Consider the following 26,135-nt stretch of genomic DNA (forward strand, 5'->3'; position numbering starts at 1 on the left):
ACTTAGCAACTAAACTATGAAAAAAGTAAAAAAGGCCATATTAGCTACTCTCAATCATATCTTGTGTTTATATTCCATACTGAAATACTCATTAAAAGTTTTGTATGAGTGTTGTACCCAAAAGACCAGTAAGAAAACAAAATATTAAAAATCACACATAAAATATTGTTGTTAGTATATGTTAATGCATTAATGCTTGCTAATCCAAAAAATAATGGATAATCTGTATGAAAAATTAATGCTTTTTTATGTTAAGGTTGTTATAACCCAGAGTTTATCCCATAATGATACTGTAAAATGCAAGACAGCTCTACAACCTGAATGCGAAACCAGTCAACTAAATGAATTATCCAAGAATAAAAATTAAAAGGAAGTCAAACTGAAGATTAAGAGTGACTGATAAAAATCAAAGGCTTATATCCCAAAAGAAAATGCTGGCTGCAAAAAATCTCCATTTAGTTGAATAATTTTGATCTTCAGACAACAGGAAACTTTCATATCCATCTTCATGCCAACAACACTGTCCTACTGTCATACACAACTGGACCTACTTTGACATCGGTAAAGACTGAATTGCACCTGGTGTCTATGAAATTCTGTAGGCTTTCTGTGAAGAGTGTATTGTGTCACAAAAATGCAACTTACTTTGTAACAAACACAACATTTTTACTAATGTTTGTTGGGGCAAAAGGTGAGACATAAATATCTAGTTATTTGTTTGGGTAGTGCTTTAACTTCCAAATCGTTTTAATAAATATAAGTTAATATCAAGTCTTAAACTGGTACTGTATCACCTATTGCAACAAAACACGGTCATAGCTCAAATATCTGTAATCCCAGTTTGAATTGTTGTGATCTTGAAAATAGAGTGGCCCCAAAGTTTGATCTTACCATATTTGATGCTTTATGACATTCTATCATGCTGGCACTACACATATAAACAAGAACAGTACAGATAAAATTGTCTTGACCTTGTGAAAGGATGTCTGTGACAGGCAATTGCTAAATTGTTATTTAGCATAGTCAAAATCAACCTGGAGGAATTCTTCTGTGAAATTAAAGTGAAACATGAACCAGAGGACATGAATGAGAAATGCATGGAAGTGTATTTTTTATTATAATTATAAAAACTAAATTCCTTCATGTACTGAACAACATGATGACACAGGCATACTACTGTATATTATCTATTTCATATTTCTATTTCATGAAAACATGGCAAACATAAGCTTTAATATGACAAACACATAAAACAAACATTTAATAATGCAATCTTGTTTACCACATGTACTGTATGTAGACACAGCATGATGACATTATTAATTTAAAATGGTAGTACTGTACAATACTTCATTAAAGAAAACAACGTTTTATTATGGACATTATGGAAAACTGTTTGAAAAAAAACTTGCTTTATCATTAACAACACAAAATAAAACACTTCAATCAGAATCACAAGCTTTTAAAAGTCCAAGATACCAAACATAACAGAAAACAACACAAAGCACCTTTAACAATCTATATTAGGGATGGACAACTCCAATTCTGCGGAGCAAGAGCCCTGTACATTTCACAGGTACTTTTCAATCAATAGATGATGATGACCTAAAAAGTAGGTGATTTGACCTCAATTAAATACTGTAGATGTTAAGAGGAACCACATGATTCTACAGCTCTTGAGGACTGGAGTTGCTCATTCATGATCTATGTCATTCCACCTCTCAAAGAGCTAAAAGTAGAGCTTTCCTGAGCCTGGATCCACACACACTTGTTTTTGTTTGCAGATGAGCTCTGATTTACGCAATAGAACCCTTAACGGAGCTAATAATAGCATTAATAGAAACATCTAACCTACCGTTTCTGCCTAATGTTCTAAAACAGGGCTGTTTTTATTCAGTTAAAAGATAATGTACATGAAAAAGTCAAGCTAGGATTATTAACAGTTTGCTGTTTTTATCCATTTATTGTTCAGTTTAACCTCTATTCTGCCTTTGATGCCGTTGTTAATACTGTTAAGTTGTTGTTATTACTGGAACTGCTTTATTGGAGTTTAAATATTATCTGAGGCAAAACAATTTGTTCAGATTGGGGATTATTTCTTGTCTATCAAGATGGTCATATCTGTTTTTCTCCTAGCCTTTATTCTTGGTCCTATTGTTTTATTATCTATACTGTATGTTACCATTGGGTCACAGTTTTGTAAACATGGCATCAGGTTTCAGAACTTTGCTGATGTTTATTTCCACACAAACCTGATATGAATCAGGCACTACTGTATCTGTCTTGTCACTTTAAAACTCTTCTTCTCATAATTATATTGTGAGGGTGTCTTTTCACCTTCGTAATATTGGTTGTAGCAATTCACATCTCTTTTCATCTGATAAATAAACACTAATGGGTGGATTTGGATTTTCAGGTTTGATTATTGTAACATAGTGCTTAATCAAACATGATGTGACCAAGCTGCAACACGTTAAGAAGTGCTTAGATTTGAATTAAAACTAAATAGAATAAACAGACATCACCTCCCTTGTAGCTGACTCCCTGTGGATTTCAGAATTAAATCAAAAATACTGCTGCTCACTCCTAAAAGCTTGAACCATTTGACTCCTGACTACATCAGTGTGATGTTAAACCTTCATATGCCTACATGATATTTGCACTCTTTGAACTCTGGCCTTATTGTGGATTCCATTATGAGGATTTTAATACTGGGACAAAGATGAAATCACTCAGACCACGAATGATACACCCAAGCTAAACAGCTCACATCAGAAGGAAGTAGAAGGAGTTTGGCAGAAGACAATAATTAATACTGAGGGTGGGTATTCTGTGAAATACTGTAAAACTAAGGGTGAAAGAAAAATACACCAAACCAAAATGCCAACTTTAAGAAAAAATCCTTCCACCCAAGATAAACTCAAATATGTAACTTGGAAGCATGGTAGTATAGTGTTTATATTGTATGTAGAGGTTAATTTGGAAGACTGTAGAAACCATTTAGTGGGAAAATCAAAGGAGGTACCACTGGTGAGTGGAGAGATTTTGGGGTATTTTTGAAGACTGTCAAAAAAGTTTTGTTTTTGACTTATGTAATGAAAAATCTAAAACTTTGTGCCCAAGAAATCCAAAACTTTTTTCATGCTTTGAATGTTCCACTTTGTCATAAATATATCCAATTGGTCCTTGGCAAGTTGCACAGCAAGACCTCAATGAAGGGTTAAATAGCATCTTCATACAGTATACAGTATAACCCTTTTCAAATCTAATCACCCTTTGTCTCTTTGGTAGAGACAGCTCTGGATTCATGCCTTAAAACAGATTACGTTAACACAAAGTAGGCAGCCGGTTGTAATGACAAAAGACAGAGGCACAAAGCTAATTGTTCTGTTTTGCACAGAGAAAAGACACTCAGATTATGGTACGTTAAACCCTGGGAATGCAGGGAAACATCATCTGCCCATATGGTGTCCCTTTGCCTTAAGGAACTCATAAGGATAAGGTTAAGGATAGGTTTGTTTCATTACTGCTTTTATCATAGGTTGCACTACTATAAATTTAACAACTATCCATTACTTATACATTATTTCACTCCAGTTATTAAACTTAAATACTACAGATGGCCTTTGAAGTAAGGTTTTGTTCTAGGCATTAATTCACATGTACAGTATTAGAAATAAACTGTGGGAGCTATTTCAAACTGGGAAGGGAATAAATGGATACAGCAGATGTAATAAAAAGAAATATCCAAGCGAAAATTGGCTATGAATCACTTTTTAACCTAATACTTTCAGTGCACATTTCATGAATACAATGAAAATCAAGAGCTAATGAAAGACTAAGACACTATGCTGCTCTGGTGACACAATGGACACTGCATGACACTAACAGATTAAGTATTCTATTTTATATCTCTCTTTTTATTAAAGTCCATGTGAAAAAGAATTGTTTTTTAAAAGAACATGTTTAATGTTGTCAGAACCAAGACAAGCTGATCTAAGATCTTTTAAATAAGTTAGTTAACAGTTGAAGGAATCAGAGGCAGGAAAAAAAGTTAAGGGCTTCGTTTTTCTCACTGGCCTGTCTCAGACCTTTGGGAAAGGCCGCTTCAGAATCCACTTGTCATGTTTGTGGGCCTCCTGCTCCTCCGGCTCCGACTCACTGCTGCTGCTACTTCCACAGCTGCTACTGCTGCTACTGGGACTGTCGCTACCACTGAAATCATAGCAATCCCTCTCCTTCTTCGTCTCTTTCCCCTTCTTCTCTGACAGCTCCACCCTCGTCTTGGAGCCAGATGGGGGGCCTAGCGCTGACTTCTTTCCCCGCTGCCGTTTCAGAGTAAATCCATGGGAGAGCTTCTTCTTCAAGGGGGCCTCGGCCTTTTTGACTTTCGGATTTGTCTTCGGGAGCTTTTCAAGGCTCTTGGTTGTTTTCGAGCTCACAACAAACCAATCCTGTTGAAGTAAAAACCAAAGACAACTTTTGTAAACGGAATTTACTGTATGTGTAAGTAATGTGCTCACTGAAATGTTTAAATGGCTTAAAGATACTTTTATGGTGAGATCTTTGACTGTGATCAGACTACTAAACCCCAACGATTACTGTCTACTGTTCCAATGTCTAAGCTGAAATTGTATAGGTCTTTCTCTTGTTTGTGATTCAACTTCCAGAGAATACATTCATAATTCATTTTGATTCTGGGGCGAAGACATTGCTCCTATAAGGCAGATTCTCAGAATATTCAATGTGTCTGTTCTTGTGAAAGGGTAAGCACATTCTTTCTTTCACATAAATCCATCCTGATCATTACATCTATGAGATGTTTTCACATTGTTACAATAGAGGGGTTAAAGTCAGACTGAATAACAGTTGTAACACCAGCTAAATAAAACACCCTTACTGTCCAGGGAATACTGGGCAGACATTGTGACTACTTTAATTTTCTGTGATTAACTTAGAAGGTGCTAAATAAATAGGCAATAACAAAATGAAAAGCATTAAAAACCTACAAACAAGGCATGAAACATATCTCTGTGTTAGAAGGTTAGAATGCCTTTAGAAATTGTTCTAGAACCCCAAAAATATTGCATTCATCTTCAGGATACAACAAAAATACTGACAAATAGGGACAAACCCTAATCCACTGATGAGAAGATGTAAATATTTAAATTGGAAGAAAGTAACTGGTACCTTACTTTCACAAAATAAATCCTCCACACTCTAAAGTGATGTTAAACATAGATAACGTTTTGTCCCTGTTCAAGAAAGCATTCAAATACATTCAAGAGTGATAAAAGTTGCCTGGCAGATTTAAAGGGAAATACAATAACTCCAAGATATTACATTATTTGTTGGATAGCAGACCAATTTAAATAGTCAAATTAAACCCTTTAGACGTCTTCTTCTTTTGCCCAGAAAAATATAAACATTGAAATGGAGCATTTCTACATGCAGCTATCTAAAAATAGAATATCTGATATCAAACATTTCCTTACTCGATTACTTGCCTGAAATATATTTTAGGAAGACTGAACTGCTTACAACTTCAACAATACTGAATACTCCAGTGAAAACATTGAAAGGCAAGCACTGTATGTTAGAACTGGAAAAGGAATAATTACAACTCAGAACCAGCAAGTTACTCAGAATGAAAATAGTATAAGCAAATGCACTGTACCATAGAAATGGTAATAAAATGCACAGCTGTAGCTGTGTAAAGGTTCAAAAAAAAAAAGATGAAATATGAAAAATCTGTTGAACCTTCATATATGCACCAAACTAGTCACTTAGTGACTGCATTACCTTATGCACAATAATGTTGGTATGCTTTGACCCGGATCACAGCAGTGACATTACAAAATACACAGATACAGTAAGTTTACTTACCCATATAAGTAATATTGGAGAGGAAAACTACAGTCCTGTGTTTTCAATTTGTCTTCCAAACAGGACTACTGTGACTTACGGTGTGAAATTGAAAATCTTAAAATGGAATTATTTCCATTGATTTGTATTCAACAGACTCACGGCTATATTTCACCGCGTTTGTATGCCAAACAGACACCCTTAATTAACCTTCCCCGGCGAGATAAGGCTGCTGTAAATCTGACCAAAAAATCCCTTACCTGAGCATGAATAGAGTTGATGTGATACTTCACCCCACTCTCTGAGCTGAATTCTTTATCGCATATCAGGCATTTGTATTTTCCTGCTTCAAAGTCACCCTGTGAAAACAAGACTCAGGCTTGAAATAATACGCATAAAAAAAAGGAAAACAAAACTTTGCGGTCTAGGATCACTCTAGTAAACACATTTTACTAATCAAAAGTACTCTATAACCTAAGATAGGCACCTTTACAGTGATTGAAAAACACGTACTGTATATGGTACCTTACTTCAAAGAAGTTGAATCATTTATTAATTTTAATTTTCATGTCACTTTTAATGCTGCAGCCAGTGTTAGTGCCACATTAAACACATTCTCCATTGTATTGTACACAACAATGCTGTGTATGTAAGTTTAGTCTTATAACTCTGTATGATACAGGGTGGGGCATAAATTGAGAACAGAAGGAAATGTCAAACGTCATCTAGATTGAATAGCTGTTGTAATTCTAATTGTGGAACTGTTATCAGTTCATTGACTTGGTTAAATCTTTGGTTTGTATATAGTAAATACACTGTAGCTTTTGAAGGGTAGGAAATACTGATCAGACAATATTACTACACATTTCATGTCATTTCCAGTTGTGGAAAAAAGAAAAGTTTTTGTTTGAATTCTACTGTCAGCATTTCTTATCAAACAATCCCCAAATAATAGTAGTCAATGTTGATAGTAGTCACTACTGCACAATCTTCAGGCACATCTGATATATCCCATTCAGATGAAATAATCGCGGAGAAAATATGTATTCTTATGTCATCTTACATTTTCACTGTCCTGAATAACACATTCGCGAACATTTCAGATTGTAAAGGTAACCGGAAAAAGTTAATTTCAAAATACGTTATCTTTCTGATGAAAGTAAAGATGAGTCTGACTCTGGGTGTTAGGTCAGTAATACTGAAAATAAACTGTTAACCCAAAGCTGCCTTCTCTAGTACACCACGCAGCAGGTGAGAAGGAGTGTCTGGAAGACAACACCCAGAACAAGTGGGAAAAACTGAAATCTGTAAATGAATGGAAAAGTATAAAAAATCACTATGAAAGGATGTAGTCAGAAAGGTCGGTATAATCATAGCCAGGAGATGTATCTGTCTCAATCCAGTATTATAGGTTAGGAACACCTGTACATTATTGATGATAATAATAATTTGCAATATCCGTAAATGTCAACGAATGTCAATATCTGCAGGATTCTGGAGATTTTGATCCCAAGTGATCTCTTAGTTACTCTTATTTAATACAGTACAGTATATCACCCGATTAATTAATTATAATGAAACTGTTCCAAGTCATTAGAAACTAATGGCCCATAAATTCTGTTGGACTAGATCTACACCCTAACATGCAAATACAGTACATGTTTGCTGTGTGTATCTGATCAATTATTTCAATGAGTTACTTTATTAGTCAAATAAATAAACACACTTCCTTGTTAGATGAATCTCAGCTACTAAAACACAGGATTATATTTATTATTACTGTTGGAATTATTTGAAACACATTATTAATAATTTACCTGTTCCTGAACAGAATAGTACAGGAAAATTAAAAAAATGGGCTGTAAACAGATGCATAATGTAAGATACTGTATGCTTTTTTGGATTTATAGATATAGAAAAAAGCCGTATGCTACTTGTATTTAAATACATGACTCGCTCATTATACGACACAAAAGTGAATAAGACATGAATAAAATGATTTTGAGTGTCCTAGTCGAATTTCAGTCTTGACAGAAAATCTGTGGCAAGACATGAAAATTGCTGTCTATCAATGATCCCTAACTAACCTGATAGAGCATGTTTGCAAAGGAGAATAAGAGAAAAATGCTGTCTTACTGGATTAAGTGTTACGCTTTCTAGAGTTACTTCAAGTCTAACTAAGCTTGAGGCGGTTTAATGGATCGGTTAGACCAGTGGTTCTCAAACTGTGGTACGCGTACCTGCAGTGGTACATGGAGTGCCGCCAGGTGGTACGCCAAATGACCCTGGAACTGTGTCATGTGCGTTGAAAAATCGGGATGGGTTTTCATATTTTAATACGTGTCGAATACACAGCCTACGTACTACGATACTGTGCGCGCTAATACTTCAGTGGACACAAGAGATACTCTGTAATTCTATAGCACTCTATAGGAATGCGTGCTACGGATGCAAGTGACCAATTGTATTTAAAAAAAGCTACTGTATCTCCAGCAAATAGGGAGAAAGGAGAATGTGCGTGATTTTGGAACAATGCCAACGTTGTAAACACAGGAATGCATAGAAATACGTGCTACGAACGCAGGTAATCTTGTGAGCACACGAAAGCGTGATAACAGAAAAATATTTAAGAACTGTTCTAATTTGAGAAAAATACACAGAGCGTCTCTGTGTTTTGCTCCCATGCGCATGAAATAAAAACTTTAAATAAATATGGAAATAAAAACGGAAACGCGGAAAAATGCAAGCTTGCGGCTTGCTAAAGCAGGTAAGCTACACTATTTTTGAAGAACCTTATTTACCGTTGGGAAAAGAGCTGACATGTATTATGTGTAGAGAAAAAGCCGCTAAACAGCTCGACCTGCTGCCCCCCTCCCCCTGAAAGACACAGTCATTCATAGAATTATTGAAACGAAGGATTATATCAAAAGTACACTAATAGAGCGCGTTAAGATGAGCAGATGTTTTTCACTGCAATAGGATGAGTCTGTAGTCGATTTGGCCAATTTGCTCGTTTACGTTAGATACGAGTTTGAGGGCATGTCCCATGAAGACTTTCTGTTCTTTAAACTGCTACCAACAGGAACTACAGGAGAGCACATATTTCAGCTTCTGAATGAATTTATCGAAGAGAATGGCATCGACTGGATAAAATGTGTGGGAGTTTGTACAGACGGTGCTAGAGTAATGACAAGCCGACATAACGGTGTAGTTGCACGAATTAGAGAGTTTGCTCCAGAAATTAATGTACGCATTACAACATCCACCGCGAGACCTTTGCCGTCAAGAAAATGCCTGATGATTTAATATCTGTGAGACTCTGTTGTGAATTGTATCAAGGCTCGAAAAATTAATTCACATCTGCTTTGCTCAACTAAACAGGCTCACCCCTCTCACTGAAATGGTGCTTTTTTATTAGTTGTTGTTAATGTTTTTTTCTGTAAACCACTTTGAGAAGCCACCTTTAAAGGCGCTATATCAAATAAAGTTTTTTATTATAATATTTATTATATGTATGTGTGAGTGTGTGTGCACGCACACTCATGTTGGTCATTGAGAATTTCTGGGGTTCCTATGAGATGATGACTTGTAGGTGGTACTTGGATGCTTTGGTTGGATTAGGGGTGGTACTTAGTCCAAAAAGTTTGAGAACCACTGGGTTAGACAAAAGCTCTTTAAATTTGGGCATCCTGTGTACTTATACGGAACTCTGCAGGCTAAGTAGTGTGATTTAATACGCAGAATCAAGTCATGAAAGACTTGTAGCCCTAAGCAAGTCTTGAAGCATACTGTAAATGCATAGAGGTCTTGTATGTTTTAGGGTAACTGTGAGACATTTAGCAGTCTATACAGTACTTAAATCCTTCTGCTCTTCGTATTCCAGTGCCTTTTTTTGCTTAGTCATCATGTGGCCATTACATGGAAATGAAATGAATGAATGTATCATACCAATACTTTTATACCACGTCCTGCACTTTTAGACTTTTGACATATTTTGTACACCTTATTATTAAGTTTTATTTGTTTTTTGCAAAAAAATATAAGTGCCGGAGCTACATTCAAGCGTTATGTTGACCAGCAGTTTTTGGGCTACTGCAAAAACATCAAACAATTACAGTGGCAGTCACTTGAAAATGCCCAAATATTTTTGAGGAGTATGTAAACTTTCATGTCATTTAATATTTAAATTTTTTGAAAGAAAGGGCATAAACAGAAACAGCAATAATTGACTTACCCTAGAGCATAGTCCAAGATGAGCTTTCAGTCCCGACACGCTGGTGTAGACTGAATCACAACCCTGAGAGAAATCAGGCAAGCTAGTTTTTAGACATTTTCAAACCACTGAAAATAACGTTCAGGTCTCAGGTGACGTATCTACTTATATAATTAAATATTTATAAAAAAACAAATTAAATATAGATATAAAAATCATTGTCCTACCTGGTTCGGACAATGCACCTTTCTGTGCATCTTGACTTCATTTTTCCATTTCTTCAGGACATCCTGACTAAAAGCTGGTAACCCCGGTCTAGCATATTTAAGCTACAGAGTGCGGACAAAAAACAAGCACAAGACTCATGCAGCCAAAGCTGAATAAAGTTTAATTCTGTTTAACCTCTGTATACAGACAGGGGTTAAATAAAGCAGATTCGCAATACCGTAGCTCCTTAAAAAGTATCTCTCAATCTAATTTGTAGTATCTTTCAACAGGCTTTAAATTAAATTGGGTAACTGATGTATGCATTTAGTGTAGGGCATCTCTTTTGTTAAAGAAAATGTTTTGGTGTTTTAACGTAACAGAAAATGCTGTGAGACTGGAGTCTGACGTTGATAAATGAAAGTCAGATAGGTTTTGGATTCAATTTGGTCCTGCACTAACATTTAGTGCATAGAGAAGCTGCCTTATACATACTCAATCACTCCCGTTAAACCATAAATATCATGCTGTGGCAGACATGCTCCCGGATGCTTAGCAGACAAGTGGTCCACAAGCTATCTGAAGTGCAGACTGCACTCACTTTCCTGTCATCAGGCACAAGGTCTTGCTGCACCTTCCTCTTGGGCCACTCCTTCAGCAGCTCCTCCATGGCAATTTCCTGCAAGTGGAACACTGCCACCTGGGCTGACTGCCTTTTCACCCTCCCGCTGGCTGTCCTCTCCACGTCGGCCTCCTTTTGCACTGTCGTGTCCTCCTCCTCGCTTTTCAGAGTTGTCTGGATTGAAAAGGAACCTAATCAACTCCTAGATATTGACTCAAAATTTAGGTAGGTCAAACACTGGACTGTCTGGATAAAAGCCAGACAGGTGTGAACCACAGCAGACATCATATACAACGTAGTCTAACAAAAACACCTTTCTATGAATCCTGGAACATTACTCAGATTACCTTTTCTTATACTTTACTGTATACTGTATATCCCATAATGCTGTGCCATGTTACCACTTGTCCTTCAATCATGGTGGCAATGAAATTTTATATTTGACAGGTTTGAATTTCTCAGAACATAAAATCCTATTTTGGCTTCATTCCACTGTTGATTTTGCTGCAGTTTTCACTGTCTTTAAAATCTCTTTCCTCATGAAATGTCCACCTGAAGTATTCAACAATTAAAGATTCTTGTTCTTGCCCATGATTACAATGGAAACTCACAAGACCTTGTTCATGTGTCTTACTGTGATTTTAAAAAAGATGGATGACCATTGTTTTCCAGATAACATCATAATCCTGACACATAATTTTAAAGTCTGTTTCATTTTTCCCATAATGCTGTATACACTCCTATCAATGTTGACCTGGCAGCAGACAAACAAGTTAACAGGAAAATGTGAAACCACTTAGAAATTAAAATAGATTTAGATGGATATCTGAACTATTTCTGGACAGTTCTGTTAAAAAGCATGGGAAAGCCCCCCTTGATTTAGCCAAAACCTTGCAGTGGGAACCCTCCTCCCCCAGGAAAGTAAAAGACCTTCAAAGGCTTGGTTCACGTTAATGAACATATTTACCTTTAAAATTACTTAAGACTTCTTCCCATGCAGGACGCTGACACAACCTTGAATTATCTGATATTGGATTCATAATAAACAGAAACATTCCGTACGTGTTTTGCATATTTTTCAAAGGCATCTCCTTCTGGGAGATTGCTCATTGATTTTAATTTTAAGACAATAATATCAAAGTTATTGTCATTCATATAAAATGTCCCCCTTTTAAGTTTGTAAGTTATTCACCTTTGAAGAGGGTGGGGTATTGAAGGTTTTAGTTTTTTTAGGACTAGAGTGCCCCAGACGCTTCAATGCCCCAGAGAGAATCCCTTTTGGGATTTTCTTTTGCTTTCAGAGCACTTGTGAGCAATTCCTAACTGAATGGTCCCTCTAAAGACATTTATTCTGTTGCCATAACAACCAGAATAGGAGAGCGCACAGTTTTATAGGCATTTATATTCATTTAAATGAAACAAACAAGTATTTTAAAATACATTTCAGTAATGTGAGATCAGTTTGACAAATGATAAATTCTGATTTGCTTGTGGTATAAAAGCTGTGAATCCCAACACACTTATTGGAGAATTACCTCTGTGGGGTTTCATGAGATAAAAGTCATTAAATATAAAAACTACACTGGGTTCAAAAAAATAAAATGATATTGTTGACTAGCTGAAAACAATTTCAAATTTCTTATTTATAATCTAATGAAGGTTTCTTTGAATTCTGCAAAAATAACTCAACCTAGGGAATGGTTAGTTGTGAATAAATCAAATCTTATCAGACTTTTTAATTCATGTTTTTGGTAAAGATATTCATTATCATGTTAGAGGAATGTTGGAGAATCAATTTTGCTTAAAATTCCCATTAGGCTCTTTAAAAAACTCCCGCTTTAGTGAAGGCCCAATTATTGTAGCCATATTAAAGATACTGGCAACATTGAGAATATGAACCAGGTGTAGCAAACCTTGGCAATTGTATTCCATTTTAAGTCTTTGTACCAGCTAATCCTTACATTTTCAGCCTGTATTAATTAAGAATCAGTCAGGTAATTAATTTATGGTAAAGTTCAAAGTCTTGTAAAGACATACTGGAAATGCCAAGATTGAATACCCCTGAATGGCCCAACAATATAATCTCTGAAGTTCTGGTGTTTAGCTAATGTCAGAGCCAGTGAACTGTGCAGAACACTGAAAGTCCAGGTTTATAGCAATCTGGATGACTAATATTACTAGTATATGACTCACTGGTCCATGCTCAGACTTCAGGTGGTACTCCAGGCCCGCCTTGGACTTGTAGGGTTTTCCACAGTGTTTGCAATTCAGCACAAGTTTCTCCAGCTCAGATTCTTCTTTGCCACACTTCCTCGTGTGATACAGGTAACCCATGATGCTGGTGAAGCTGCCTGTACAGCCCTGAAATCAAGTTACAAATAAGAATATTTTCTATGACATCAGAATCAGAATCACTTCATTTGCCAACTACAGTATGTTTTTGTGATGCTCATAACATTTGCATCCTAGTTGACGGTGTTAGAGGTGGTTATTCCTAGGAACTTGAAAGTCTCCACCATACTCACTACAACCTTATCAATTTCTAGGGGGGTGGGATTTGGAGCCAATTAACATTTCCATTTTTTTTAGACTGTTGATCTGAAGGATTTTTGGACACCATGCCAACAGATGTTCCACTTCCCTTTTGTACTTGTGAGAAGTGAGAAACTTGGTTTGGGAGGCTAACCCACACTAAAGTAAAATAATTGGGACTCATCAGAAAACTCTGGCATCATCAGGATGCAGTACGTGACTATGACTCATGACTATGGCGAACTGTAGCAGAGTTCCATGGCAACATAAAATGGATAGACATGACTCTGCTGTATAGCTTCTGACTCCAAAGGCAAATTGGACAAATTCATGTACAAAAGCTGGATTAAATGCAAATTAAGTTTTTGACAGCATCATCTTAAGTAGGATTTACAGAGAAAATTAATTGATAGAAAAAGGTAATTTTTTCCAAAGAATGTACTGTATATGTGGGGCTGTTTTGCATCTTCAACAAGGTCCTAGTGCCCTTGGTAGAAGTGAGGGAAGGATGGATTTTGAAGTATATCAGGATATTGCATCAAAATAACTGGTTCCGTCAATGTCCTGTATTGGCCATCACAATCTCCAGACCTCAATTTAACCAAACATTTGTGATATGAAGAAAGAAATTATGCATTGAGGAATATTAAACAATGTCTGCTGATTTAAGTCCAAAAGTGTCTGAACCCATTTAAAAGCTACAAGAAGCCAAGGGAAGACCAACAAAATACTGATTACTAGGGTCTGAACATAGTGAGTAACAATTTTGAACACTGTGCGTTTATTAAACTACACACTAATATTGATAACAAATCTTTTTTTGTTTTTGCAAAATCTCATACTATAGTATATCACACATTTTCATTTTTTCATTTATGCAACACATACTGATTGTATACTTGAATATTTTTCAAGAATATTGTTTTAGAATGTATATGAATAAACTGGAAACAGTTGTACAGTATGTCCATAATAGCAATTTGTTTCCATTATTTCAAATATTGTAAATTTTAGTCATGTGTTGCTATATGGAACAGGCAGAAAGTGCATACCTCCTTTGTGCACTTCAATTTGCCCATTCTTTTCAGCACCTTTCTTAATCTGTCCTTGAGGGCATGACTGTCCAAACCATTTGAATCCTCTGGAGTTGGCTAGAAAAAAAGGAAGACTTCCATCACAACAACGTAAACAGGAAATTCATAGAATTTTAAATTAATTACAACAACTGTTTTACCAAGTTATTGTGGTCAGCCATGACATGATACTTCATTCCAGTCAAAGACTTCAGCTGTTTTCCACAGTGTTGACATGTGAAGGTATTCTATAATTAAAGAAAGACAGAATAAAAACAGATGTTTCCTGCTATTCTTATGCAAGATGTCATTCACAACAGAAGAGCTTGTGGACAGTTTTTTTTTTTTTTTCCATGAAGAAATGATTTTCTTAACTGGACCAAATTCTCAAAGTGTTTCCAAGATAAAAATGGGAAAAGATGCAGAAACAAAACTTTTTTTCAAAGCTTTCCATAAGATTAAGCAATTATTTTACAACGCCATATACATTATCATCCATACCAATTTGCAGTTTCCCATGTGTTTCTTCAACCCCTCAACGGTTTTCCTAACAACAGCTTTACATTTAGGACATGTCACTCTGCCTTTATCCAGAATCTGCAGGTGCCATCGCTCCTCTTGACTTCCTGTCCGAATACATTAGATTACAAAAGGCAAAATGCTTAGAATTCTAACTAACACTAAAGACAAAGGGTTATAATTACAAATGCAATTTAAAAACATAAGATATAATCATAAAAGCCTATATTAGGTCTGTAAGAAGATAACTGGTTGTGAGGGAAGGTAACTCCTTCAAAGCAGTGTATAAGTCCCATCTAAGTGGTCCATCGGTTAAAAACCTCAAAGTTGAAAGCAGCATGGGCTATATAGCCAGGAGGCTGCATGTTCAAATCCAGAATATGATATTAATTCCTCCTTTTTGCTAGCATTCATATACCTTAGCCCTGACTGAGGTATCATGGACTAACCACTCGCTAGAAACCCATCACGGGAATACGCTACTCTGTGCATATTAGAAATGACTCTCAGTTTTCCACCAAGCAAGAAAGGCATGGCGTTTGCATTGATACCATGGCTTGGAATAGACAGCACTCAGCTTTGCTCACTACCATAACTGATGAAGAAATGCATCTTGTAAAAAATGCATGATTATCACTGCAAACAGAAGAATATTTAACTGCTCAGCTACAGTATCTCCACGGCTTCCTCAAGAAAACAGGCTTATTAGAAGTGGAAGTGTGCACAATATGAAGCTAAAGCTTTGTGGTTAATCTAGCAGCACATTTTAAGAATTGTTCTTAACCTCTAACCAATTAATCTATTAGAAAACAATATTATAAAAGAAATTATATGGATGTATAAACCTTAAGAGCACATATTGCTTTTTTTATTGGGTTTTTAACAAAGGTTCAGGACAGATGATAGCAACCAACTTCTCCTTCACCTCTGCTACTCTAACATACAGTCCTCCATGATATCACTCCTTGAAAGGTTATAAATACCACAGTAAGCTTCCCTGCATTTGTCTTTCTGTATCCTTACACAGTACATCTCCAGCTTTGCAGCTCCCACCATATTAACTCCCCACTCTTCACGGGGTCCTAGGTTCCTCATCTACAGAGTCAAGTGGTTGACCCTCAAATAAGCAGGTTAAGCCAAAGTTTCTTAAGCACGATTTCTCTTGTTCCTTACGCCATCTCTTTTATTGGGTGGTGTTATTCCTTGTGAGCTGGTTATTAGCTCTAATTAGGTAACATGAAGACTGACAATACATGCAAGGCAGTAAGTGTGTCTGTCAGACTATACAGTACATGTAAAGGCTTTGTGTGCTTGTACCTTAACACAATTAGGCATCATTAGGCATAATAAACCCATCAAAAGACTCCCTTTCAAAAATCAAAGTCACTAGGCTTGTGCATTAACATGGAAAAAAAAGACATTACATATTGTTCGAGGTTTGGTGCTTTCTTAAAAAATGTCTTATGAAATATGTAGTGTATTCATACCCGGTGGGTAGAATGGAGAATCCTTCTTGACACCTTCGCCTTTTTTTGTCTGGTCCTGGGCCTCCACAGCATTTTGATTCGTTTGCTTCTGGCCTGGAGGAGCTACGGTAATCACATTATACATTTAGTTCCACACATATGAAGCTACTTCTCAAACACTATACAAATGACACTCCTCTTACATTCTACAGTATATTTTCTGGCACTTTTACCTTCAGTGTTGAAGTATGGTAGTATTATTATCTAGAAATGAAATGACTAGTGAGCAAACATGCCATTTACATTACTCTACTGATTGAAATAGCATCTCTATTTCCTAAAATAAAACCACTGGTACACTATGAATACTTAATTGTGAAATGCCCTACCTCAATGCTTTGTTGACTAAGATTTTTTTTTAAATGCTGTGGCACTGCAGTGGGGAGGAACAAGATACCTGGAATTGAAGAGCATGTGACTGAGTGAGAAACCATGATTTTTGAGTTGCATAATAATTCTCAAGCCTGGAATGTGGCTGGCGATTGCTTGTCTTATTACTGATAAGCAGCTTAGCTGCCCAGCAGCTTGGTTCTGAGAAAAGAAAGCGAATCAGAATTCTTACTTGTTAATGTTTCAGTTTACAGTGTAGAGCAAAAGTAAAGAAAAAGCACTGTTTTGCATTCATTGGCTGCTTTGTGATACTGGGCCACCTCACAGGGCATTATATATGGCTCATATAGTAAAATAATTTTTAATGTTGCTTTAAAGCAGTAGAGACAGCTACAGTTCAGTTGTGTCTGTTACTGTAGGTGCTCTATAAGCTAAATGGTGTATTTTATGAAAATCTTATTAAGCAAAACACTTAATGAAGAGGTATTTAGTCTACAGATACAGGAATTAAATCCATAAACCTAATTTAACTGAGGCTATTGGATTGCTTACCACACAAGGAAAAAAAGTGAAACAAAACACTTGGAGACTCAGTAGCTAATTGTTCTGCTGTTTGTGTTATAAAATTTAAATTACCATTTAAATACAACCTGGGGAGTTGGATTCACCATCTCTACTTTTTCAATAGTGGTTAATTCAGTATTGCTTATTTTAGGTTTTAATACTAGGCTGCTGCAACAACATACAGTACTTTGCTTGTGCTTCCCTCCTAATAAAAGACTTCCTGCTGACACAGAAGGAACTGCAGAGTGCCTTGCCTAGAAATTATTCAAACAGCATATCACAAAATCACTAAATCTGGTACTGTGTTACAGATATGAGAGGAACATTAAGCTGAATGAAACACAAAGAACAATGAAATGGGGTGGCAATTACAGTTATCTATGTCTAAAATGTACAATACAAAACCTACCATACAGTACTATGAGTTTGCAGACATACTATATTTTATAACCAGTGGAAAAAGGAAGGTAATATATAACAGATCCCCCTCGTGCACACGCGCCCACCTGGATGATGCGCCGACAGCCAAAGTGCGCCAGTACATTCACCAAATATCAGTGATCAGTGGGGAGGAGAACAGAGTAATGAATCCACTTGATTGATAGGGATTATTACAAGGCCATGATTGGCAAAGGCCAGAGGGGACATTCTTCCAGGACACCAGGGTTAACACCTAAACACCCCCTTTGTGTGGGGAAATACAGTGCCTTATATAGAAGATGTATGTACTCTTTCCAAAGTAACATATTTTGTGGCTTAACAGTCTGAAATCAAGACATGTTAAATACGAATTGTTTTTACATTGATTTACATATTGTGACACTGAACATCCAAGTGAAAAACATGTGCTCAAACATTCTAAAAAGTAATTACAAATGAAAACCTAGAAAAATGGGTTGGGTAAGTAAATACACTCCCAAGTTCGTATTTGGTGGAAGCACCTTTTGCTTGAATTACAACCATAATTCTGTTTGGACAGGTCTGTACAAATGTACAGTAGCACACCTAGATTTGGCAATGTTTGCCCACTCCTCCTTACAGAACAGTTCAACCTCAGTCAAATTGTGAGGCATCCATTTATAGACTGCAACCTTCAAGTAATTCTGCACAATTTCAATTGGATTGAAGTCAGGGCTCTGACTGAGACAGTTGAGTACACTTACCTTTTTGCTTCTTAAGAACTCCACTTTCTCATTGTCTCAGAACTCATTGTCATACAGAAAAGGTAAAATTCTCTCCCAGATCCAGCTTTCTTGCAGAAGGCAGGCGGTTTTCCTCAAGGACATATCGGTACTTTGCTTCATTCATTTACCCTTCTATCCTGCCCCAGTTCCTGCCACTGAGAAACATCCCAGTAACTAAAGGTGGTGCCACTACCATTCTTCAGAGTAGAGATGGTATTCTTAGGCTGATGTGCTGTGCTGGGATTGCGACAAATCAAAATATTGTCATGATCGCAAACCCTCCTCTTAAGGGTGCTCCAGCCCTTTCTTGTTAGTTTCATCTCCCGCACATGTTCCCTGTCCCAGCCCCTTTTCAGTTCCCCCTTAAAAGCCAGACGCTGATGCTAATCCGGGCTCTGCATTGGTCCAGCATCATGTGAGCCCGGGACCTGGATGTGCCTGGTTCCGTTATGGGTTTAGCTTCTGTTCTTTTTCCCATTCCCGTTCCTGCTGGTCCCTATCCGGTTCTGGATTTTAATCATTGTTCTTGGATGGATCGCCTGGCCTTGGACTTTTTGCGCCGTTTGTGATTTCCCGTTTGACTCATCCCTGGATCGTTTGCCTCAGCCACACCTCCCCCAACCACCAGCACTCCATGGACACGCCCCCCCGTATTCATCCCCATATCCTGCATGCCTTTTTTCCCAGTGTTTCCTCACTCTACCCTGGATCGTGTCGTCTGCATAGGGTCCGGAAAAAACTCTTCCTGACAAATACTTTGCATTTCAGATGAAAAGTTCCATTTTAGTTTTGTCAGACCACAAAACATTTTGCCAATGCTTTGTTCCTGTTTTTTTTCAGCAATGGCTTCCTTCTTTCTCTCCTACCACACAGGCCAGATCTGTGGAATGCTTGGGATATTGATGTCATATGCACACTTTGACCAATCCTGGCCTGCTATTACTAAGGGGTGTTTATACTTATCCAACCCATTTAGTTTTTCATTTGTAATTACTTTTCAGAATGTTTGAGCAATTGTTTTTCTCTTGGAGGTTTTGTGTTACAATGTGTAAATAAATGCAAACAAAATCTGTGTAAAAAAATTCTGATTGAATGTGCTTTGATTTCAGGCTGTTAGGCCACATAATGTGTTACTTTGAAAAAGGTGTGTAGACTTTTCATAAGCACTGTACATACTGTAATTTGGACTGAATCTGGACCTGCTCTGCCTAATGATCCCAACCACCCAAATCAATGGGTGGGTAACTTAACCAGAGATTAGCAAGACTGTCTCACCAACAGACTAATCACATCCAAACACTCTATCTATAGAGAAATATAATGAAAACATTATATTAGATTTCTCTTGGGTTGCAGGCTAGCACAGTGGTTAGCACTGGTGTCTCAAAGCTCTGGAGCCTTGGGTTCAATTCCTTGGGGTGCTATCTGTGTAGAGCTGAATGTTCTCCCTTTGTTTGTGTGAGTTTTCTCTGGGTGCTCTTGTTTCCTCCCACTTTGTGTTCAACTCATTTATTTTAAGAGATCATTAATATTGGGACAGATTCAATAAGTAAATTTCAGAATGTAAAAGCCAGTTTTTGATTGTATGTCCCTCCATTGAGTTCTTCCTACTGAGCTCAAACTCTTTGAGTAACAATTAGCATTCATACAGTATGCCTTGCTGCAGCCACCTTGAGTTCTTGTCTATTCTTGGGGTGTTCTGATTTTAATTTAATTTTTACCTGAGCATGTAAAATGCATGCTCAGTAATACTTAATCTGTTGATTGACTTGGCCTGTCTATCACTTTCTACTTTTTCTCCTGAGGAACTCTTTAGTTGCTTTGGGTGTACAGTATGTTTTGGGTCGGTCGTGCTATATGGTGAGGGTCTGCCCATAACTTTGCTTAAAAGTTCATCTTGGTCTCAACTGTCCATAAATCTTTGTTTCAAACCCCCCCATGCAAATCTTTGTATTTTCTAAATATTGTAGAGGTAATGTCATATCCTGGGCATGACCATTTCTGGACCTATTTTCTTAATTAGTAAAAACTGACAGCTTTGCTAAGTGTTCACCAAGAGATCATGTACTGATGCGCAAAACTGTAGTCATCTTGAAATCTGCAAAAAAAAAGTTTTTTTCCACTTTCTGATAGACGCATAACTGGTACCTGCATATTGTGCTGACTTCAGCAGATTCTGGTCAGTGCGCTTATTTTCTGCCTTGTCGTTTTTTTGTTTTTTCTTTGGCACTGTTCCTGTGTTAATGAGGAAGAGGTAGAGTCATTTTAACCGTCAATGACTGTGCATTTTTCCTACTGCAGTTTATATTTTTTTTCTGTTATTGAATTACATAAAAAATTGGAGGAGATAATATTAATTGAATATTGATCACTGGGCATAGCAGACACATTTTTCCATATATAAAAACAATGTAGTTTTGAGGTAAAGTGCTATAATAATTTGAACCACTTATCCAAGATCTCTTTACTGAATTCATATTTCCCAATCAAGGACATACTGTAAACTCTCTGGCCTTCAAATAAAAAAAAAGAAATATATTTTGGGGTGCAGCACGGTGGTGCAGTGGTTAACATTACTGCTTTGCTGGGCTGGGACCCTTAGTTCAATTCTGGACCTGAGGCGCTATCTGTGTGGAGTCTGTATGTTCTCTCCAGGTTCTCATGGGTTTCCACCCACAATCCAAAAAACATACGAGCAGGACAGTTGACTTCTGGGAAAACTGGCCTTGGTGTGAGTATGTGTGTGTTTGTATCTGTCTGCCCTGCGATGGACTAACGTCCCATTCAGTGTGTGTCCTGCTTGCACCTCTTACTTGCCAGGATACGCAGCAGTTTGTATAAGGCAGTTAGAAAACTGTCTGAAAATATGTCTTGACAATGCACTAATACTGCTGAACCTCTCATTCATAAAAGTAATTAACCAGATTTTAATTCTCTCATACCTATGTTTAAAATGTTTGCTCCTGATCAAAACTGGTTCCCCATTTCTAAAAAAAATATTAAGCCTTGCAAATGGGCAACTGTACCAAGAAACAATAAACAAATGCAAAAGAAACAATAAAATCATGCTCTTTTCCAATTGCAAAGACACTGGGAATGGTACATGGACTGTATTTGGAACTTAACAATGGATTGAAGTTTGCAAAGAACAGTACTAAAAAGCTATGAAAGGTTCTCCCTGCTGGTGTGGTCACCTTTCTCTGTTTCCAGACTGGGCTTTTCCTCTTTCGTCTCCAGCCGGGATGAAGGCTTCCGGAAGGCTGGGGCCTTGCCCTTGGTACCACTGACCAGGCTGGAAGAAGAGAAGGAGCAGGAGGACTCATTCACAGGATCGTCAGGAGCATCTTCTGAAACAAAGCCACTCTGGAACCCCTGAGTGCTGGATTGCCAAGGAGGTAGTGCTATGCTTTTCATCTGTGACCAGGTCCATAAAACAACACAAGCTACATTTCCCCTTTGTTTTACCTTACCTTGAGTTTAAGGCTGTAGCACAAAGCAGATGAATATATTGAGGTCAACAGTCAAGGCAAGAGATAAGTACAGTATTCAATGCTCATTGTGTTTTGTACATCTAGTACCTGGTAACTACTAAATTTGATGGCAAACTTACACGTCAATATTGTGCTGCTTCTTAGAATGTAACTGGTTGTCTTAGTCCTGTGAAAGGATCCAAATCTCGGTTGTTAGGATTAAAGCAAACAAATGGTACCATTATTCCAAGAGTCCACTAACTTGAAAAGGCTGGGAATGTGAAAAGGCTAGGAACGTGAAGTGAGATGAAACTGAGTGAAACAACATGGAAACTGACTGTACACGTATGATTCCAGAATACCTAGAGTAGTATGCCAGCTCAATCCATTTGGGTGCTAGCTGTAAAGATGGACGTCCAGTTAGGTGATTTGAACCCTGATCCCCTGGACTGCAGTACAAATGCAATACTTCTACGACAATGGGATATTCACACGGCAAAACTATTGGTGAGAGATTTACAGTACTTGATATTCAAAAGTCTCCAGTGAAAGAGGCTGAAGAATTTCACTTCATAGGAACCTACAATATATGAAATATTAACAGTATGTTTGTATATTAGTTATGCAGGTTGCAGAGACCAGAGCCATTAAACTGACCAACTGGTTACATTTTCTTTTTCTCATGAGGTATATCCTTAGTATCTGCATGAGCAGTTGTGACAAACTCTAGGACGAGTACCAGTCCAAACAAGACTAGTCATAAGTCTCAGCTTGACTGACCTGGGGGATTTCATTCTATTCATAAAAAATAATAAAATATACATGGAAACATATATTATGAAATTAAAAATTAACTCAGATGTGTGTGTATTTTGAAAGAGTAATAATGGCAAAACATCACTTACTTCTTTCTTCCTAAAGTTATCTTTATCTTCTGTACTTTCTGTGGCTGTGGATCTTCACTCTTAAATAGAAAAGTGCAAAAAATAATCTTCTGTACTTCGGGTACAGTCTATATTCATTTTATATGTTTAGATATGTGCATTACATTAATGTTCTCATCATTGATTAAATGGGTGAGCACATCTTATCCCAACTGAAATATTAGATAAGTGCAACAGAAGAAATATATGTACAGAATGTATAATTTTACATGTACTGTATAATACATCTGAAAACTTTACATCTTGAAATGTTTGCTCCCCTATTGAAAAACTCACTGCATATAATCAATTTCAAGTATCACTAATTTAAAGTGGTACATATTTTATGATTATGTTAACATGGATTATGTTGACCAAAAATGCCATTCTATACTCTGCTTAGAATCACATCAAAATTCTTGACTTTCCAAGTTTCTGGTTTATAATAGGTGTAAAATACATACAAATGCTGTGACACAATGGATACCATCATAAAAAATGAATGAGCATTTAAATTTTAAAGTGATCTCTGTGTGCTTCACTTTACCTTGGTTGGTTTGTTCTGACTTGATTTACATTTTGTCTCAGCATCCTTCGATGCTCCTAGAAAGCATAAACAAACACGCCTGAATTTGGAACAGCTGAAAAACAACTATGAAGATGGTGACTGGTGATTACTGTTTCACAAAATTACAAAAAACACTACATCTAAATGTAAAATGAGGAATAAAAAGCAAACACTACAAGAAGTGCACCGTATCTGCTAATTTGGGAGAGTTACATACATGGTTTTCATTCCAACAGTTGATCCAACAATTGATCCAATAATGGCATTTATTTGAACTCTTTATATTAAGTTAAATACATTAAAGGCCCCATTCTCCAGTGTGTACAGTGGCAGGGTTGATAATCATGAGCTGAGATATGAAGTACAAAATATTGGCGATTCAATATGAGGTGGGTAAAACAACAAAAAATGTCACTCTAAATTAATAAGAAATGCAAAACATATGTTGGCGATGACTTTTTAGCTGATGTGTTCCACAAACAGCTAAAGATCTCCAACTTCTTAGTAAATTAAATTTCCATTCAAAACCAAAAAATCAAAAAAGGAGCACATTTATGATTTGTGTCTTTACATTTTCAGAAAAAAATATTTTTTTACCTTTTTTGCCATTTTAGGTGAAGAAGTGTTGAAAACATATTTAAGTTTTATTTCGGACTTTGTTAACACACAAAAATGTTGTCTATGCTCAACAGAATGGCAAAACAGTATGTACTGTATAATAGGACACACTCTATACAGATTTACAATAATGTTAAACATTTGTTTCATATTATCAGAAAAATATGCAGAAGTACTGTATCTGCAGTCATATAAAAATGAAGAATTATTATTTCCCACTTAAAACCTGAAATAAATTTATAGATTCTCATCTAAATCTAGATTTTAGATTCTCATCTAAATTCAGCACTCTTATAAATGAATGCATAATTTACTATAATTGTTCTAGAACTGACCCTAAAGATAAAAAGTCGCATCTGTATACTACCTTGTTTTTTGCCCTTTTGTTTTGGTTTTGAAGTCTTCCTTTTGCTAGAAACACTGGAACCCAAGACGGTCTTAGCTCTGTGCTCCATCAGAAGAAATACTTTTAAGTAAAAGCGAGAGCAGGAAGAGAAATCAGTTTGTTTGTATATGTTGTGCATACTGTATATACAGTATCATTACACACTGGAACATTTCGTGGTAAAATACACTAGACAACTAGACCTACTGTACAGTATATAGTTAAATTAGAAAATCAGGTCTTTCTATCTCAAATATAGGGCAGAGATTGTGTTCTGACGAAAAGCTAAAGTTAGTGGATCAAACTTGGAAAATTCATGCCTTTGTTGCACACGTCAATTATTGACATTTAAACACGCAGATTCTGTACTATTGTATACATAAATAAATCACATGTACGTGTATCCGACGGATCACTACCAGTGCAACTTTGATTAAGGACATACAATATGGTTCTCTACATTTGTTTCCACATGTATTCTGTGCATTTTAAAACACAGTTTAATTGATTGATAAAAATATCGTATAGTGTATTCCGAATAAACTGAATCCTAACAATTAATAAAGAATTATAAAGAAAGAATTAATCATTCTTTCTTTATAGCATCAGAAGTTCATAAGTCTCCTGGTTGCAAAACCTGGTTAAGCAATGCCAAGCTACCTAACAAGTGGCCTATTTACATTTACCACAAAAATAGATATGATATCGACACCCGGATGCTGCTTTTCATACAGTAGCCAGTAATGTACTGTATAGGTTATGAGTACCATCATAACCTATAGCATCATAACAAAAATCTAAGAAGCATAGCGTTCATGCTATGTGCAACGGATATATAATTCTAGCAACAACTGTCGGTTTTGTATGTGCCTATCAAAATAAATATCAAGTGTATTATTGCGATGTATCTTAATAGTGTGCTTAAAACTTTGCCGTCTGTAAATGCAGTTATCAAATAATGTCTCTATCATTTCTATTCTCCATTTCTAGTTATCCATACTGTACCTTAGTCTTGTTTCTGGATGCCTAGGATTCGTATTTCTTTGTTGCTAGATTCCTTTATATCATTTTGCGGTGTCTTTACAAAGATCAGCTAAGTACAAACATGTATTTATTTTTGGACCGATGTATCCATATAAACGCGATAATCATGGGTCTCAAATGCCACACCATTCAACAACATTGTTCGCTCACATACACTTGAATATAGCGCAGCCATCCCTGCTGATGACTTCATTACTGAACCGCCCTATTTTTCACCACAGCAAATAAGATACTGCACCTTCCCTGGACGGCTACATGAGGCGGGTCGAATAGGCCATTATAAATAATAAAAAATAATAGTTTGATGCAGAATCATGCATTTTCGGGTGTTTAATAAGCAGAAGCTTAAATATGTCCTACCTTGAAACACATGTTTCATTGCTGTATCAGGGAAATAAAACTGTAATAATAAAATAAAAAGTTACAATTCGACTAAATATACTGTAAGGGAAAAAAACAACGGTATTTTTCAGATAAACTCTACAGTATTAGTCT

General features: G+C 36.5%; 1 protein-coding gene across 3 annotated transcripts; it reads right to left on the minus strand.

The window, feature by feature from the left end:
• Window positions 1–1,094: 1,094 nt before the first annotated feature.
• znf512 (zinc finger protein 512) lies at window positions 1,095–25,807 on the minus strand. Of its 3 annotated transcripts, XR_015935357.1 has the most exons (17): window positions 25,602–25,807; window positions 24,579–24,677; window positions 23,573–23,628; window positions 23,008–23,066; window positions 21,827–21,924; window positions 20,781–20,867; window positions 16,516–16,617; window positions 15,011–15,135; window positions 14,671–14,757; window positions 14,489–14,587; window positions 13,098–13,265; window positions 10,884–11,078; window positions 10,306–10,407; window positions 10,100–10,162; window positions 6,126–6,224; window positions 1,606–4,454; window positions 1,095–1,518 (listed from the first exon to the last, which is right to left on the minus strand). XR_015935357.1 is itself a non-coding variant. In XM_088624944.1 (16 exons), the coding sequence occupies exons 2-16, from the start codon at window positions 24,664–24,666 to the stop codon at window positions 4,086–4,088; spliced, it is 1,794 nt and encodes a 597-aa protein (XP_088481070.1). In that variant the 5' UTR covers window positions 24,667–24,677; window positions 25,602–25,807; the 3' UTR covers window positions 1,095–4,085. The 3 variants fall into 3 exon arrangements, 2 of the variants coding, with proteins under 2 accessions (XP_088481070.1, XP_088481069.1); XM_088624944.1 differs by having other exon boundaries at window positions 1,095–4,454; window positions 23,573–23,629; window positions 24,583–24,677; XM_088624943.1 differs by having other exon boundaries at window positions 1,095–4,454.
• Between the last annotated feature and the right edge of the window lie 328 nt (window positions 25,808–26,135).

Source organism: Lepisosteus platostomus, chromosome 3 (assembly GCF_059453375.1).
Source record: "Lepisosteus platostomus isolate fLepPlt1 chromosome 3, fLepPlt1.hap1, whole genome shotgun sequence".
In the NCBI taxonomy this organism is placed as follows: domain Eukaryota; kingdom Metazoa; phylum Chordata; class Actinopteri; order Semionotiformes; family Lepisosteidae; genus Lepisosteus; species Lepisosteus platostomus.